General features: G+C 59.7%; 1 protein-coding gene across 1 annotated transcript; it reads right to left on the minus strand.

Annotated features, from left to right (window-relative positions):
• Window positions 1–4,329: 4,329 nt before the first annotated feature.
• LOC142821318 (ribonuclease-like) lies at window positions 4,330–4,740 on the minus strand. Its single transcript, XM_075912197.1, has one exon. The coding sequence runs from the start codon at window positions 4,738–4,740 to the stop codon at window positions 4,330–4,332; it is 411 nt and encodes a 136-aa protein (XP_075768312.1).
• Between the last annotated feature and the right edge of the window lie 12,327 nt (window positions 4,741–17,067).

A 17,067-nucleotide genomic window follows, 5' to 3' on the forward strand; every position in this document is an offset into this window, starting at 1 on the left:
GAAGCGTGTTGGACTTTGCCCCCAGCTGGGCCTGCTCCTCACCTTGTCCTGGGCTGGGAGCCGGCTCCGGCTCGGAGGTGAATGCGTCTGAGCCGTGCCCGGCTCCGGGGCCTGTTATATGCAGCCTGGGGCTGGGAGCTGCCCAACCAGCCGCTCCACAAACACAGCTGGAATGGGGGAATGCCCAGGCCATAAACCCGGATCATAGGGTTGGTAAATATTTGCTCTCAAATATCCGCCCAGGATCTGCCAGTGCCCCTCAGTTCCGCCCCTTTACTGGCACCCTCCGTCCCCACCCAAGCACCCGCCCCTCCCTCGACCCGCCAGCCACGACCCATGTCTCTAACGTGCCAGGGACACCCATCACCGGGGCCTCTGGCCTCCAGGCTCTGCCCACGTTGCTTTCTCTGCTGGGGGCTCTTACTCTCTAGGGTCTCTGCTGCCCGGCTTGTCCCTGGCACTGTGTTTGTTGAGCTCCTAGTATGCCGCCCAGACCCCAGCCGAGATCAGGGCCCCGTCGGGCCGGGCACTGCCCAGGTCCCGACCGAAATCAGGGCCCCATTGGGACAGGAATCCTACTAGTGAGGCATGATTTCCTTTTACAGAAACCACGTTGACTTTTCCCCCACAAATTCTGTCCATCCATGTGTCTGACAAGTCTGTTCTGTGCTAGAGTTTCAACTAATTGGCCCGGTATTGACATACGACTTACCGGTCTGTAATTGCCAGGATCACCTCTAGAGCCCCTTTTAAATATTGGCGTCAGGTTAGCTATCGCCCAGTCATTGGGCAGGGAAGCCGATTTAAAGCACAGGTTACAAACCACAGCGAATAGTTCTGCATCTTCCATTTGATTCTTTCAGACTCTTGGGTGAACGCCGTCCGGTCCTGGGGACGTGTTACTGGTCAGTTGAGTAATTTGTTCTAAAACCTCCTCTAACGACACCTCAGTCTGGGACAATTCCTCAGATTTGTCCCCTACGAAGAATGGCTCAGGTTTGGGAATCTCCCCAATATCCTCAGCTGTGAAGACTGAAGCAAAGATTCATTGAGTTTCTCTGCAACGCCCTTCTAGTCTCTGAGTTCTCCTTTAGCATCTTGATCATCCAAGATCCGCACTGGCTGTTTAGCCGGCTTCCTGCTTCTGATGCACTTAACACATTTCACTCTTACTTTTTGAGTTCTTGGCTAGTTGTTCCTCAAACTCCTTCTTGGCTTTTCTTATTATACTAGCCAATAGCTTGTCATAAGACGGGATTTTCGGGTCTCTCCTCCATGTCTCTCTCTCCACCTCTTACTGCCTCCCCGCCTCTCTCTCAGCTCTCCTCTGTCTCCTGCCTTTTTCTCCATCTCTCTCTTTCTTTTCTCCCCCTCCTGCCTCTCACTCGGAAGACTGCGGAGCCCAAACGGCACAGAAGTCAGCCGAGCGCCACAGCAGGAGGCGAAAGACGTGACTCAGGCAACAGCGCCGCCCAGGGGGAACAGCCAGCATTTCAGAGAGACAGACATTGAGCTACTATATATATGATTTTTATACTTAATTTGACAACATTTATGCTCCTTTTTATTTTCCCCACTAGGGGTGTGTCTAGACTACAGGGTTTTGTCGACAAAACTCTACCTGCGTCTACACTGCCTTTGAGTTATGTCGACATAACTTCGACAAAACTCAGCAGTTTTGTCGACGTATGTAAACCTCATTCTCCGAGGAATAACGGCTTTTGTTGACCGAGTTCTGTCGCTAGAAGGCGTTATTGCTTCTACACTGTCCTTTGCGTCCACACTGTTATGTCGACAAAGCGGCTTGCTTTGGCGACAGAACTGAATGTCGTCTAGACGCGCTTTGTCGACAATATCTGTCGACAAAACTTCTGTCGACAAAACCCTGTCGTCTAGACGTACCCTAGGAGTTGACTTCTGCTTTTTAAAAGATGCCTTTTTATCTCTCCCTGTTTCTTTTACCTGATTATGAAGCCACGGTGGCACTGTTTTGGTTCTCTTACTGTGTTTTTTTAATTTGGGGGTGTACGTTTAAATCGAACCTCTATTAAGGTGTCTTTGAAACGTTTCCATGCAGCTTGCAGGGATTTGGCTCTAGTCACTGTGCCTTTTAATTTCTGTTTAACTAACCTCCTCATTTGTGTGTATTTCCCCTTTCTGAAATTAAATGCCTCAGTTTTTTCCACCACAGGGATGTTACATTTTATTACATTATGGTCACTATTTCCAAGCGATCCCATTATATTTACCTCTCGGCCCAGATCCTGCGCTCTACTCAGGACTAACTCAAGAATTGCCTCTCCCCTTGTGGGTTCCAGAACCAGCTGCTCCAAGAAGCCATTTAAGGTATCCAGGAATTTTATCTCAGCCTCCCATCCTGAGGTGATGGGGACAGTTGAAATCCCCCACTATTATTGAGGTTTTTTTAATTGTGGTAGCCCCTCTAAACTGGGTACCATGAGGAGTAACGGTAGTTCGCATTAGAAAGCCTAATTCGAACTACCGGTACACCTCGTGCCACGTGTAGCCGCGGGCACGGAGTCCGCACTAAGGGGGATTTAAAAATGGCGGCGCCCGGCAAGATGCAAATGAAGCCTGAGATATTTAAATCCCGGGCTTCATTTGCAACTTCGAATGCCTCCATTAGCCACCCTAGTTCGAACTAGGGGGCTAGTGTAGACAGACCCTCTGAGTGCACTTGTTCAAGATCTCCTCCTAAAAGGTAAGAGCTAGGAGCACCAGTTTTGGGGGGCACTTTCCCCTTGCCAGGGCCAGGGTTCGGTGGTGCCTGGAAAACAGGAAGTGCCGGGAATGGGGCTGGTTTCCAGCACATGGAAAGGGGGGGCAGAGAGAGGAGGGAGGCGATACTGGGAGTGTCCATGGGGGGAAGCTGGAGCACCGAGAAAGCCCCCTCTTGCCTGCCAGCTCATGGGTTAGTACAATGGCTGCAGGGGGCAGTTGAGGGGGCCGCTGGAGGAGGGCTGATTCCCCAACAGCCGGGGCAGGGTCCTGAAGGCTGGGGGGGTGGCCCATGAAGCCTGCTCCCCCAAATCAGGCTGCAGGAGGGAGGGGTCACTGCCCTAAGCAACACCCCCTGGAGCAGCAACAGCCTGGGAGGGGCAGCTGGAGGGCAGAGAGCCCCAACCCCCACCCTGGGTTCCCCTCTCCCAGGAGGAACTGCCCTCCGGGGAGTAGCTGCTGCTGGAGCAAAGGCACCCTGGTCACCCTGGCAGCTCCTGTGAGCCCCTGACCTCCTGCAGCCTGTTGTGGGGGGCACTGTATGGCCCACCTGCCTTGACTTCTGCACCCCCACCTCTGTCCACCCTGAGCCTCCCACTTTTATCCCCCAGCCCTGAGCCCCGCTCTGTCCCCTCCACCCTGAACCCCCCACCTCTGTACCCCTGCCCTGAGCCCCCCACCTCTGCCCCCTCCAACCTGAGCCCCCACCTCTGTACCCCTGCCCTGAGCCCCCCACCTCCGTACCCCTGCCCTGAGCCCCCCACCTCTGCCCCCTCCAACCTGAGCCCCCACCTCCGTACCCCTGCCCTGAGCCCCCCACCTCTGCCCCCTCCAACCTGAGCCCCCACCTCCGAACCCCTGCCCTGAGCCCCCCACCTCTGCCCCCTCCAACCTGAGCCCCCACCTCCGTACCCCTGCCCTGAGCCCCCCACCTCTGCCCCTCCAACCTGAGCCCCCACCTCCGTACCCCTGCCCTGAGCCCCCCACCTCTGCCCCCTCCAACCTGAGCCCCCACCTCCATACCCCTTCCCTGAGCCCCCCACCTCTGCCCCCTCCAACCTGAGCCCCCACCTCCATACCCCTGCCCTGAGCCCCCCACCTCCGAACCCCTGCCCTGAGCCCCCCACATCTGCCCCCTCCAACCTGAGCCCCCACCTCCGTACCCCTTCCCTGAGCCCCCCACCTCTGCCCCCTCCAACCTGAGCCCCCACCTCTGTACCCCTGCCCTGAGCCCCCCACCTCCGTCCCCTCCACTCTGAGCTCTCCATCTCTGTCCCCTTCACCCTCTTTACCCCCAAACTCTCATGGCAGCCTTCCCTTTCCTGCATTTTTGAAAAACCCAACCATTGAAATAAAGCAGGAACATTTCTCATTTATTGTCCAAAAAAAATTACATCAGCGAAAGACCCGAATAGCGCTGGGAATAGCTGCTCGTGCTGCACAATGGGCACTAGGGTAGCAGTGGGTGGGGTGGGGTGGGGATGGGGGTGCTGTACCACTGGGGGGAAGGGGCAGTTGCACTGTACCAGAGCACCTGGGGGTGCCGTGCAGAGCGGGGAGGTGGGGTGGCCGTGCCGCGGACGGAAGTGGCTACAGCATTCCGACAAAGTGCACGGGGCGCCGGTTCTCACAGGCCAGGCGGACGTGCCGGGTGGCGTTGCTGGCCTGATACCGGCAGGGCGGGGTCTGCGTGGGCCCCCGCAGCTGGCAGAGGGAGAGCTCGAAGGCGCGGACGCTGTCTTGCCAGTTCCGCCCTGGCACCGGGGTCCCCCCACGGCCGCAGACGTCGGTGACGGTGTCCTCGCTGGCGTGGATGAAGACGTTGAAGTGCTTGCAGACCGGTGTGGTCATGCCCCGGCGCTGCATCATCACGTCGCAGTAGGGAGCGACCGGGGTGCGGGGGTAATCGACGTGCTTCTGCACGAAAGCCGGGTACGTCTGCCCCTGGGCCAGAGCCAGCCCCACGGCCAGCCAGGCCAGTAGCAGCATCGGGTGAGCCATGGGCCAGGTCTCCCTGCCGTGGGGAGGAAGGAGGTGCATGGACAAGTGGGGCAGAGGGGGCGTGTCCCCTCCCATGAGCCCTGCACCCTCATCTCCTCCAGTCCCGGGCCCTGGGAGGTTTCAGCAACTTCCGCGCCCCAGCACCCTGAGCCCTCAGCACCCCACGAGATGCACGTCTGGAGATGGAGCCTGGGGGCCCAGCGTCTGACAGCCTGGCCAGCTGCGCAGTGCGTGACTCCAGGGATGGCTGTGGTGGGGGGAGCCCACCATGGGGGGGAAGGGGAGCCCCCGGCTCCGCAGGGCTCCGTGGAAAAGGGCCCCAAAGGGCCGGACCCAGCCCAGGACTGCTCTGAAATTTCCCTCTGGGGTAGATGATGGGCCCCCCCCCCAAGCTCATCGGTGGAGACCCCTCCCCACTTGGCCTAGCGCTTTCACCCCTCCCCACCCGTCAATCTCCCAGCCTGGCCCCAGAGGTTCAGGGGTCTGTAGCTGGGATTTGAAGGGACCTTCCAGAGATCGGTGCCCAAATCCCACAGGAGATCCCCTAACTCCCTTGGGCCCTGGCAAGCCAAGCCAGCGGCCCCCAGCTGGAACAGCCCAGGCGTGGGGCTCCAAGGAGTCTGTGTCCCCCCCAGGGGCTGCCAGTCGGGGGTCGGCCCTGCTCTGCCTAGCTGGGGATGCTGAGTCACCCTGTGGCCATCTCAGCCCAGCCCTGGCTCCGTTCCCCGGTACGGGGCACTTTGCCACGATCCACCAGCCCCCGGAAGAGCCACGGTGAGTCGGCCCTGCCCTCTGCGCCGGCCTCTCGGGGACAGACACGGGCCGGGTAGAGTCCTGCTGCTCCCACCCCCCGTCCCTCCAGTGCCGCCTTTGCAGACTCAGTTTCCCTCACTCCCTGCAATACGGTGGACGTACCATGGCCCCCCGTGTCACTGAACCCCCCTGTTACCTGTTTACTGGCTTCCTGAGGGCCAGGGAACGTCCGAGCGGCGGCTCCGGGTCCCGGCGAGATGAACGACGCTGCCCTGCAGCCAGGCCGGGGCCGTGCGAGAAACGGGCTCGGAGTCACGGCCGGGAGAGCCCGTCAGGAGCCGGCGGAAGCAGAAGTGAGAGTCCTGCCCCGGGGCGGTGCTCTATAGAGCCTGGCCAGGCTGGGGGGCAGGGAGGGGAGAGGAGGGGCAGCTCCTTCCACAAAGGCCCCAGAGATGCTGGGCGGGTGTTCGGGGGAAGCTGGAATGGGGCTCTTGGTGCACAGTCCTGGTGCCCCCTTACAGGGCTGGCTCCTCACTGGGCGCCCTGGGTACCCATGAGCCACGACCCCCCCCCCCCCCCAGCCCTTCCCTGTGTGGGTCCCTGCCCAGGTCTGTGTGCCCTGAGGGCAGCGACCCAGCCAGGGCAGGGGCAGGCCTGCCTCCTAGTTCCCTTGGCCCAGCAGAGAGCGTGGGGGCCAGGTGCTGTCTCCCCAGTGCCCCAGAGCTGCAGGGAGTGGGGAGAGCTGGAGGGGCGCTGGGGGGCAGGGACTGGCTCAGGGGTGGGCAATCATTTTTGCCAGGGAGACACTTCAAAATTTTTTGAAGGAGCCCTGAGCCACCCCGGAAAGGGCGGGGCCAAAATGGGGAAGAGCAGGAGTGGGGGAGCCCTTTCTCCCCGTCCCACTAGGCACCCATGCCCTGGCAGAGGCTTGGCAGGCTCCCCCACCCCCAGGCCAACCAGGGTTCAAGTCCCTCGCCAGCCCGCACGTGCCAGTGTTAGACGTGCCGATGCACCGCGGCCCGGCTGCGTCTCTGTGTGCTCCAGGTCCAAATGTACTTAGCAGGCGGGTGGCGACTTCCAGATCCCTCCCTGAGGCGCCGTCCATGCTGCAGGCTGGTTTCGGAGCAAGCTTTCTCGGAAGCAATGAGCCCAGCTAGCCGGTTTCCAAACAGCGCGTCCACACGGCTGGGAAGCCTCCGAAACAGCCCGCGGCTGGGTCCCCAGAGTGGATGCGCGACCTCGACGTGGAGCCCAGGAGGCGCCGGGGAGGCGCTGCTGAGAACGGCCCTGGGGAGGGGCGACGGTTCAGCCGGGAGCCTGGCCCATCTCGGCTCAGAGCCGGCCCCGGGCGCTTGCCGACGGGCGTGTCCGGTGGGTTTTCCTTAACAGCCCCACTCTCCGCCAGTGGCTGGCCCTTTGGGATGCGGAGAACCTGTTTGGAGAGGGGGATGGGTTATAACCTCTCCCCTGTGTAAGGGGAGGCTTTGGGGTGGTATGAGCAGGGCCGGACGGAGGCATGGGTGAGGCGGGCAGCTGCCAAGGTGCCAGCCGATGGGGGGCACCTGATGGCAGCTGTAAGGGGCACACAGCGTCTCTTACAGCTGCCATCAGGCGCCGGGCATCCGGCTCCCGCAGCGCCGATCCGCCCGCATCCCCACGGCGCCGGCCAGCAGTGCCCTTCCCCCCACGGCTGTGGCGTCCTACACGGCCCGGCATGCACAGCAACAGCCGGGCCAGACTGGGCTGCGCTTGCACCGTGCGCCCCAGGGGGGCGGGCCCCAGGCTGCGTGTCAGCGGCCATAGCCCCTAGATGATGGAGTCTGGGTCGGCGAGGCGGAGCAGCACCGGGTTGATGGACTTGACCACCTGCAGAGGGACACAGCAAACTGTGAATCACTGGGGCGCCCGGGTGGCTGGGAATGTTCGTTCCCTGGCACTGCCCCGTGTTCCACTCCCAGAAGCAATGCCCGCGGGCGGCGTGTAGTGTGGCTGGGACTGACCGAACCCTCCCGTGCGGGGCACTTTCGCCTCCTCCCCCCATGTTTTCCCTGGGGCGGCCCATCCCCTCCTTGCAGCCCTCCTCCCCCCCGGCCCAGTGGCCGGCGAGTGCCATACCTGCATGAGCACCGCTCCGACGATGGATCTCCCCACGCTGAACTAGTCCCCGACGGATCAGTTGCTGTCCAGCATTGAGAGCTTCCAGAGGGCGATGGCCACACGCTTCTGGAGGGGGATGGCGGGCCTCATGCGAGTGTCCCGTCACCGCAGAGCAGGGGTGAGCCACTCGCAGAGCTCCAGGAAGGTGTCCCTCCTCATCGTGAAGTTCTGGGTCCACTGTCGGTCTTCCCAGTGCTCCAGGGCGATGTGCTCCCACCAGTCGCTGCTGGTGTCCAGACGCCAGACGCGGCTCCTCCATGACCCCCAGGGAGGCTGGGGGAGAGGCAAGGGGCTGATGTGCACTAGGTGGTGCAAGGCAGCTTCCACCCATTGCTGGCAGGCTTGCAGCAGCAAGTCCAAAAACTGGAACAGCACGCCCAGGGTGAGCTCTGGCTCCATGGTGCCCACTGCGGCGGCGGCCCCAATGGGAAGCACCGACACAGGCAGGCAGGGAGGAAAACGCTTTGCTGTCCCTCGGCGAGGTAGGCAAGCAACTGGAAAAGCTGAGAACCGGCTGTCCAGGTCCCTTTAAGCATGAGCCCCAGACAGCCTCAGACAGCAGCCACAGAAAGCAACTACTGACCTGATGCCCTGCCGGAACCAGTTTCAGCTGCCCTTAAATGTGACCCAGCGTCCAATCAGTGTGGACATGCTAGTTCGAACTAGCGAAATGCTATTTCGAATTCGTTTTTAAGTCTAGATGTGCTAATTCGAATTAGCTTAGTTCAAATTAACTAATTAGTGCTGTAGTGTAGACATACCCCAAGATACTGCAAGGAGACTTAACTTACTTACTGGCAGCATTAAGCTATTAATATAGTTGTTCAATTTTTACAATCCTTAAAAACAATTACTACACTATTTAACCTTAAATACTATCAATTATAAAGCAATAAGTAATTCAAAAGCAATTACAAGATTATTATATTTCTAGATCTGCTGGCAATGTTCCTCTTAATGCAGCCTAATATGCCATTAGCCTTCTTGGCTACAAGGGCACAGTGTTGACTCATCTCCAGCTTCTTGTCCACTGTTGATGTTGAACAAAACTGGTCCAAGAATGAAACCTTGGGGCACCCCCCTAGACACCGACCACCATCCTGACATGGAGCGGTTGATCACTACCCGTTGGGCCTGACTTTCTAGCCAGCTTTCTATCCATCGTAATGTCCATTTATCCAATCCACATTCCCTTAACTTGCTGGCAAGAATCTTGTGGGAGACCGTATCAAAAGCCTTGCTAAAGTCAAGGTCTATCACATCCACTGACTTTCCCATGTCCACAGAGCCAGTTACCCCATCATAGAAGCTAATCAGGTTGGTCAGGCACGACTTGCCCTTGGGGAATCCATGCTGACTATTCCTGATCACTTTTCCCTCTTCCAAGTGCCTCAAAATGGATTCCTTGAGGATCCCTTCCATGATTTTTCCAGGCACTGAGGTAAGACTGACCGGCCTATAGTTCCCTGGATCGTCCTTCTTCCCTTTTTTAAAGACGGGCGCTACATTTGCCTTTTTCCCATCATCTCTCCCAATCTCCACGACTTTTCAAAGATAATGGCCAAAGGCTCCTCTATGACATGGGCCTCGTGTGCCCAGCCCAACCACCCGACAAAAATGTCTGTCAACTGCCCATGGTGGTTGGCTGGGGCCTGCAGCCCCATGGAAAAGTAGCCCTGCCAGTTGATAAACCGGAATGTTCCATGTGGTGCACGGATCAGGATGTGGGTCGCAGTGAGGGTGCCACAGCAGTCTGGGAACCCCAGGGCCACAAATCCGGATACGGTCCAGGTCTCCCAGGTGGATGGCCCAGTGCAGAATGGGGTGGATGGTGCTCACCATCTGTGGAAAGAGACAACAAGTAGCCTAGTAGCACCTTAGGGACTAACAAATCATGTCGATGGTGTCATGAGCTTTCATGGGCAAAACCCACTTCCTCAGATGACCGAAATATTCGTCCAGATCCCAGAATAAATGGGCCTCCATCATAATCACCGAGGAACCCACGCTGGCCATCAGCCCCAGTGCCAGCTCTGATATCCGGAAAGACAATCCATTCCTGGAGAGAGACACATCTCCACATCCCTCCGACCCTGGGAGAAACCGCTCTGATCTCAAACGAGGGAGAGAGAAAACCCTCTTTTTCCCAGTTTGAAATTCCTCCCTGCTCAGTTACAAAAGAGAAAAACCAGCTATCCAGCTCAGACATGATTTCCAAATCCCCCAGCAAGGAAAACAACAGACTAGTTAAACTTCCCTCTACGCACCTCTCACCTCCCTGGGAGGGACTGCTCTGATCTCAGACAAGAGAGCGAGAGAGAAAGCCCCTTTCCCAGCCTGAAATTCCTCCCTGCAGTGCTATTGGCTGACCGCCCGACACCTGGGCTAGGGACAGGAGTTAACCTGTTAGTCACCGGGTGCTGGTCAGCACTCCTGACGTTGACACCCCTCCTGTGCGTTTGGACTCGGTGGGCTGGTTTCACAGCACTGCAAGCCACCATCCTCACATGCCCCCAGGCTCAGCACCTTCCGATCCCCACGTTCACCCCACAGTCCTTCTGCGGAGTGAGCAAACCCCCTGGGATGTTTGGGCACTGCAGGGATCTTCAGCTGGGGCACAAGGAGCGCTGGGGAGAGCGAGTGGGGAAGCCAGAACATCCCCTGAGGCAGGGAGAGGGAGAGAGAAAGAACAGGGGAGAGAAGCCACCAGCGTCACCAGGACAGCTCTTCATGTCTGGGTATATGGATGGGGGGCCAAACACACCCAACAGTGTTACATTCCCAAGTTACAATGAACGGATGAGAAATGGTCGGGCCGGCAGGGCACAGAACTGGCTCCATAAGGCACGGTCAGGGGGTCGAGCCTAGAGAGATGTGGGTGGCGGGGGGGAGGTCTCACCACTCTGGAGCTTGCACTGATCGGGGGTCCCAGAGGATGATGGGAGCCTGTGATCTAGAGGGCAGGGGATGAGTGGCCCGGGGCGGTGGGTGGAGGAGCCGAGCGGGCCAGGAGGACGGGAGCGGCCGTGAGTCAGGGCTGGGCTGGGTCCACTGCCCTGGCCTGGGCTCTCCCCACAGGCTGCGGGAGCTACCCTGGATGGAAGCCGAGGGCCCTGCCTGTGACGCTGGCAGGGGGCCGATGGGCGTCCACCCCCCGCCCTGCTGCTGAGTTTCCCCTCCCCTCTGGGCCCCAGTGAGGGGTCGGAGTCTCTCTGGGGCAGGAGATGGGGCTGGAGCAGGGCCCCACTGGGCTGGGAATGGGGACACGTGGGGCAGCCAGGCCACCGGCCAAGGGCACCCGGGGGCTCTCAGAGCACACGGCCACCTGGGGCAAGTGCCTGTGTCAGCCCCTCTCTGCGCGGCCCCTGCAGGGGCTGTAGCTCGTGGTTCCAGCCCAGGGTGGGTCCCACGGCCCCTGGCCACCTGGCTCCGGGAACCGTCCATGTCACCTGCTCAGAGCTGGCAGGGAGGCCCCCAACCGTGGCACCAATGGAGAGCTGCACCCGCGACGTTTCGGTGCAGCCCACCTGCGTGGCAGGGCCTGCGCTGCCGGTTCCCACCTCTGCCCGGCCGGTCGGGCCGCTGTCGCAATGGGCAGAGCCCAGGCCGTCCTGCTGAGCCGAGAGATTCCTCAGTTTCCCCTCCCACTCCTCTTCCCCCACACTCAGTTTCGCTCTGTGTAACTCACTCCGGGACCGACACTAGGGTCAGGACGAGGTGCAGGTCAGATCCGGCGTGAGCCCAGACACAAGGAGCTGGTGAGTGCCAGGAGATCCTGCCCACCGGGACAGAGGCAGCGTGTGCTAGTGGTTAGAGCGGACAGGGCTGGGCAGAAGGGCTTGTAAGTGCTCTCCGGAGAGGAGGGGTTTGTGCAGCCCTGGCCCCGCATCGGCTGGATCTCCAGCGGGTTCGGTGCCGTGTGGAGTAAACTAGAACTCAATTTCTGGCCCAGAGAAGGAGAAAGACCCTCCCCGCACAGCCTGGGAGTCCACGGGGGGCTTGAGGGGTATGAAGCGCTCGTCCGGGTTCCTCAATGTTGGGGCAGCTCTAAGTCTTGAGGGACAGATCATGGGCCGGAGATTCCCCACCTGCTCTAGGAGGGGGCAGGAAGGGGGCAAATCCATCTCACGCTGTCTCCATCCATCCCCCCTCTCCCCATGGCAGGTGGATCCAGGCGCACGACATGGCCCCGGGGGGACCCCGCCCCGCGCTCCTGCTGCTCCTGGCCCTGCTGCCGCCCAGCCTGGCCTGGTACTTTGCACCCCGCAGCGCCCAGGACTTCGTGGCCAGGCACGTGGATTTCCCCAGGAGCAGCCCCCCCCCCGGCCAGCAGTACTGCGACTACCTCATGGGGCAGGGGCGCTCCCTGCCCGGCCCCCCGAGATGCAGCTTCACCTTCGTCCACGCCGACCCCAGCCAGCTCGCCAGCCTCTGCCGCTGCGGGGACGGGTCCCAGCCCCGGGCCAGGACGTGTGTCAGCAGGAACCGCATCCCCACCACCACCTGCCGCAGGGGCTTAGGTGGCTTGTATGGGCTTTGGGGGTCCCCCGGTGGCTGGCTGGGGGGCTCCATGCAGCGGGCCTTACCCTTTTTGGGCAGCTTCCAGATCCGCAGGATCCGCGTGGCCTGCCGCGGCGGGGAGCCCGTGGGCATCCTGGGCACCGTGTAGAGCCGGGCGGGGCCGAGGGCCGGGGGAGGGTCCCTGCACCCCGCTTAGCTCCCGGGCAGCCTGGGGCCTGCCCCGTCTCTGTCCCACTGGCATGAGTGCCCCCCGGGAGCTTCTTGTGCCCACTTATCCCAGGGGCTGCCTGATTGGCTCCATGGGGGGTTAGTTAACAGCTGTTAGTTCGAATTAACTTCGTAGTCTAGACAGACCCTCAGCAATTTCAACTCTTTAGCCACCACCTAGACTGGCAAGATTTCAGTTCCCACTGGACTGGCAAAAAGTCTCCCGCTGGGGTCTGCTTTAAATCTGTCCTTAAAACAAGGAGGGAAGAGGCAGCGTCCATGGCCAATCTAGATGGCTGCGTCTACACTGGGCCACTTATTCCGGAAAATCAGCCGCTTCTCCGGAATAAGCTGCGAGCTGTCTACACTGGCCCTTGAATTTCCGGAAAAGCAACGATCCTCTACTGTACAAAAATCAGCCGCTATTCCGGAAAAACTATTCTGCTCCCACTCGGGCATAAGTCCTTATTCCAGAACACTGTTCCGGAAAAGGGCCAGTGTAGACAGCCCAGTAGTCTTTTCCAGAAAAAAGCCCCGATGGCGAAAATGGCGATCGGGGCTCTTTTCCGGAAAAGTGCGTCTACATTGGCCACAGACGCTTTTCCGGAAAAAGGGCTTTTCCAGAAAAGCAGCCTGCCAATGTAGACGCTCCTTTTCCGGAAAAACTGAAAACGGAATAGTATTCCGTTTTAAGCATTTCCGGAAATTCATGCCAGTGTAGACACAGCTGATGCGCTTTTGCGCAAAAAAGCCCCGATCGCCATTTTTGCCATCGGGGATTTTTTGCACAAAACAAATTTGAACTGTCTCCACTGGCCCCTTTTGGGCAAAAGTTTTGCGCAAAAGCAACTAGCAGCACAGTATTTCCACAAGAAGCTCTGATTTCAGACAGTAGGAAGTCAGTGCTTCTGCAGAAATTGAAGCGGCCAGTGTAGACAGCTGGCAAGTTTTTCCAGAAAAGCGGCTGATTTTCCGGAAAAACTGGCCAGTGTAGACACAGCCAAGGAGAAGGGAGCAGCCCAGAGCAAGAGAACATACCTGAGTGAGCTGGTGTGAAGGTTTGCTCTGCAATATCAGGAACAAGGTACCGCAGGAAGAGCTGAGGGAGTGGCCCAGGTAAGGGCTGCTGCTCAGGGGTCCAGGGCCAAGCTACACCACCTGATTGGGGTGCCCCCTCCTATAGGGCCCTAGGCCAAAACCTGGAGCAAGTGGGTGGGACCAGGTTCCCCCTAAACCTCCCCTCTGGCTGGAAGGTCTAGCAGGGACTAGAGAAAAGAAGGACCCTGGACTGGCCAATGATGAAAGAAGCTCTGGTAGCAGGGTGCTCTTGGCTTTGCAGCCGAGAAGAACCCAGTGGGATGCACAAGGCTTAGCCCCCACTTTGCCGCAACTGGTGGCAGAAGTGGGATTAGTTCATAACTCAGTTGGTTAGTCTGCAACCCCCAAAAAACCACCAGCTCACTAGGGCATGTTCTCTTGCTCTGGGCTGCTCCCATCACCTTGCACTCTCCTCTGCTCCATCCCTTTTCTCCTTCCCCCTTTGCCTCGCCTGGGGAGGGTTTTTATAGCGCACACATCCACCTTAAGTGGCTGCAGGTGTTCCAATGAGTCCTCCCTTCAGGCTGATGCCAGATGGGCTGCAGGTGTGGCTGGCTGGGCCAGTCTTTAACAGCCTACGCCGGGAACACAAAGCCACACACCCAGCTCCTGCGCATCTGCAGTACCCTGCTCTCGGGGTGCTGCCCTTCCTCCTGCTCCCTTTTTGGAAGGGGTGTCTGTGGAGGGGACTGCTGCTGTTGTGGCAACTGGGCCCTGGCTACCCCACGTTCTGGGCCGGGCCCCTTTTTCCATCTGCCTTTTTGCAGGCAGTTTCCCCCTTCACCTTAGTTATTTGCTGAGGGTGCTGGGTGCAGGGGATCTCTGCTGCCCTGTCTTGGGGTGGGGTGGGGTGGGGTGGGGGAGCCCCCTTCCCACTTTCTTGGGGGTCTATTTTGACCCCCTTTCTCCTCCTCGGCAGACCTGACCTTCACCTTTGCTGCTGCTGCTGCTGCTTTCCCCGAAGCAGAGACGGGAAGGGGGCAGCTTTAAAGCAGCCCCTGGGGTTTCTTTCTCCCCACAGCCTGCCTGGTGCTGGGGAGGGGAGATTAGGGGCCCTTTCCATCATCTCCCCAGTGCAGCCGGAGGAGCCGTTCTTTCCAGTCTGTGCTGGGAGCTGTCTGCCTTACTCCTGTCCCCCTTCCCCTTTCTGAATTATCACCCTCCCACCCCACTGCCAGCCTAGTGTGTGTGTGTGTGTGGGGGGGGTGCTCTCCCACCGGCCGAGGGCTCTGCCTGTGGGGCGGGCAGGGGGCATGGTCCCATTTTACAGCCTGTGGGGGGGCCCCATAGGTCCTCAGGCCCGGCTGGGGCCCAATCTCGACACTGGGGTGAGTGTGAAAACTGTTACATCTGACAAATAAAAAAAAATAGGAAAAACATCTTTACTTTTTCTGGGCCATGTCGTTATTCGTCCTCTCCAGTCCGAGAGAGGAGGGGCAGGGCCAGACAAGCCACTGACAGGCCAGGCCAAGCCCCCAAACTGGGCCTGACACCAGGGGTGCTGGTGAGGGTGGGAGAATGGACAGGAGGAGCTGGGGGATTCTCCTCCAGGGGTGCTGGTGGGGAGGGGGAGTGGGGATGGGGCAGAGAGACTTGGGTGGTTCTCTCCTGGGGTGCTGGTGACGTGGCTCAGGGGGAACTGAGTCTCCAGTTGTTCTGCGGGGCCGGGGCTGAGGGGCCCATCTGTGGGCGGGGGCCATCCCGTGGCAGAGCCCAGGTGTCTGCGGCATGTGTCCCCACACTCCCGTCCTTGCTGCTGAATTTTCCCTCCTCTCTTGTGCACCCCAGCGAGGGGTTGGTCTCTCTCTGGGGCTGGAGATGAGGGGGGCAGGGCAGTGTGACGTAGTGGGGGTACTTGCTGGGCTGTGGTGACCCCTGCTGTCTGGAGCAAGACCCAGCAGGGAAAACCTCGCTAGGCAGAGGTAGTGCCAAACTTGTTGAGCCAGGGGCCAGACACCCCCCATGGAGAGGAACAAAGGAAGGTGGATGCTGCCCTGGCTGGGGAGCAGGGCTGGAAGTTGGTTAGTTGGTGGCTGGCTGTCTGTGAGGATGGATGAGACAGCCTAGGGAGAGGAGCTGGAGTTTAGGGGCCCAGTCTCCCCCCAACTCAAGGGGGCCTGAGGCATCCTAGCCCAGCTCTGTGACCAGACTACATCTGTGCTGTGCTGTATCCTGGAGAGGCAATAAACTTCCTCTATTCCACCGGCTGGTGCAGTCTGTTTGTGCCATTTCGGGGTGCAGGAGACGGGGGACCCCCAACGCGCCGTCACACCCAGCCACTGGCCGAGGGCACTCAGGGGCTCTCAGGGCACACAGCCACTGGGGGCAAGTGCCCATGGTCCCTTCCGGCTGCGCGGCCCCTGCAGGGCGGCTGTATCTCATGACACCAGCCCAGGGTGGGTCCCGTGGCCCCGGCCAGCTGACACCAGATACCGTCTGTTCCACCTGCTCAGAGCTGGCAGGGAGGCCCCCACCCATGTCCCTGGAGGGGAGCCCTGCCTACGACGTGGCAGGGCCTGAACTGCCGGTTCCCTCCTGCGCCCGGCCAGTGGGGCCGCCATCGAAATTGGGTCACTGGTGTGAAGGGCCCCTCCCCTCTAGTTACAGCGGCAGGAGCTGTGGGTCCATCCCGCGCGTTAGCAGAGGGGACGCTCTTCCGGAAGACGTGTGTTTGGAAGATCTCTTCTGGAAAAGCTTCTTTGGAAAGAAGCCTGAAGTGCGGACGTAGCCTGAGAGGGGGGGAAGAGGCTGTGTGGGATAGCGGGCGCAGCAGAGGGTGGGGAGGGAAGAGGCTGTGTGGGATAGCGGGCGCAGCAGAGGGTGGGGAGGGAAGAGGCTGTGTGGGATAGCGGGCGCAGCAGAGGGTGGGGAGGGAAGAGGCTGTGTGGGATAGCGGGCGCAGCAGAGGGTGGGGAGGGAAGAGGCTGTGTGGGATAGCGGGTGCAGCAGAGGGTGGGGAGGGAAGAGGCTGTGTGGGATAGCGGGCGCAGCAGAGGGTGGGGAGGGAAGAGGCGGCCAGCCAGGGCTCATGGAGATGTTGGTCTGTCCTTGGACACTGACCCTGAGCCCATCGTACGGCAGAGCCAGACGTGGTCGCTTACCAATGGGTCATGTGTGGGGAGAAGTTCCTGGTCGGCCCTTCTTTGGGGGACATCCTGCTACTCAGGGGTTGCTAACCTCTGTGCCTGGGTGGCAGTTTCCTGGCTGTGTGTGGTGTTGTTTTCCTGAGCAGAGATAGAACCAGGGTTGGTTCTAGGTTTTTTGCCACCCCAAGAAAAAAATTTTTTCGCTGCCTTTCCCCCCCCCCCCACACACCTTTTTTTGTCCGGGGAGGGTCCACGCACTAATTAGGCTTGTGCGGATTCCTGGGGAGTGGGGTGCATGCTTCAGGGGGAGCCCAAACACGGGGGCATTTTCATCTCCTAGGAGAGCTCCAGGGACGCCCCTCGTGAGGACAATAGGAGGGCAGTAAGCAAGTAAGCTGTTCACATCACCTAGTGCTGGAGACCTGGGCCCACTCCTCACTCTGCAATAGGATTTTATTATTAGAAGCCTTATTATCACTCAGACTCCAACCCCAAAACAGAAGGG

The sequence above is a fragment of the Pelodiscus sinensis genome, chromosome 30 (genome assembly GCF_049634645.1).
Source record: "Pelodiscus sinensis isolate JC-2024 chromosome 30, ASM4963464v1, whole genome shotgun sequence".
Classification (NCBI taxonomy): domain Eukaryota; kingdom Metazoa; phylum Chordata; order Testudines; family Trionychidae; genus Pelodiscus; species Pelodiscus sinensis.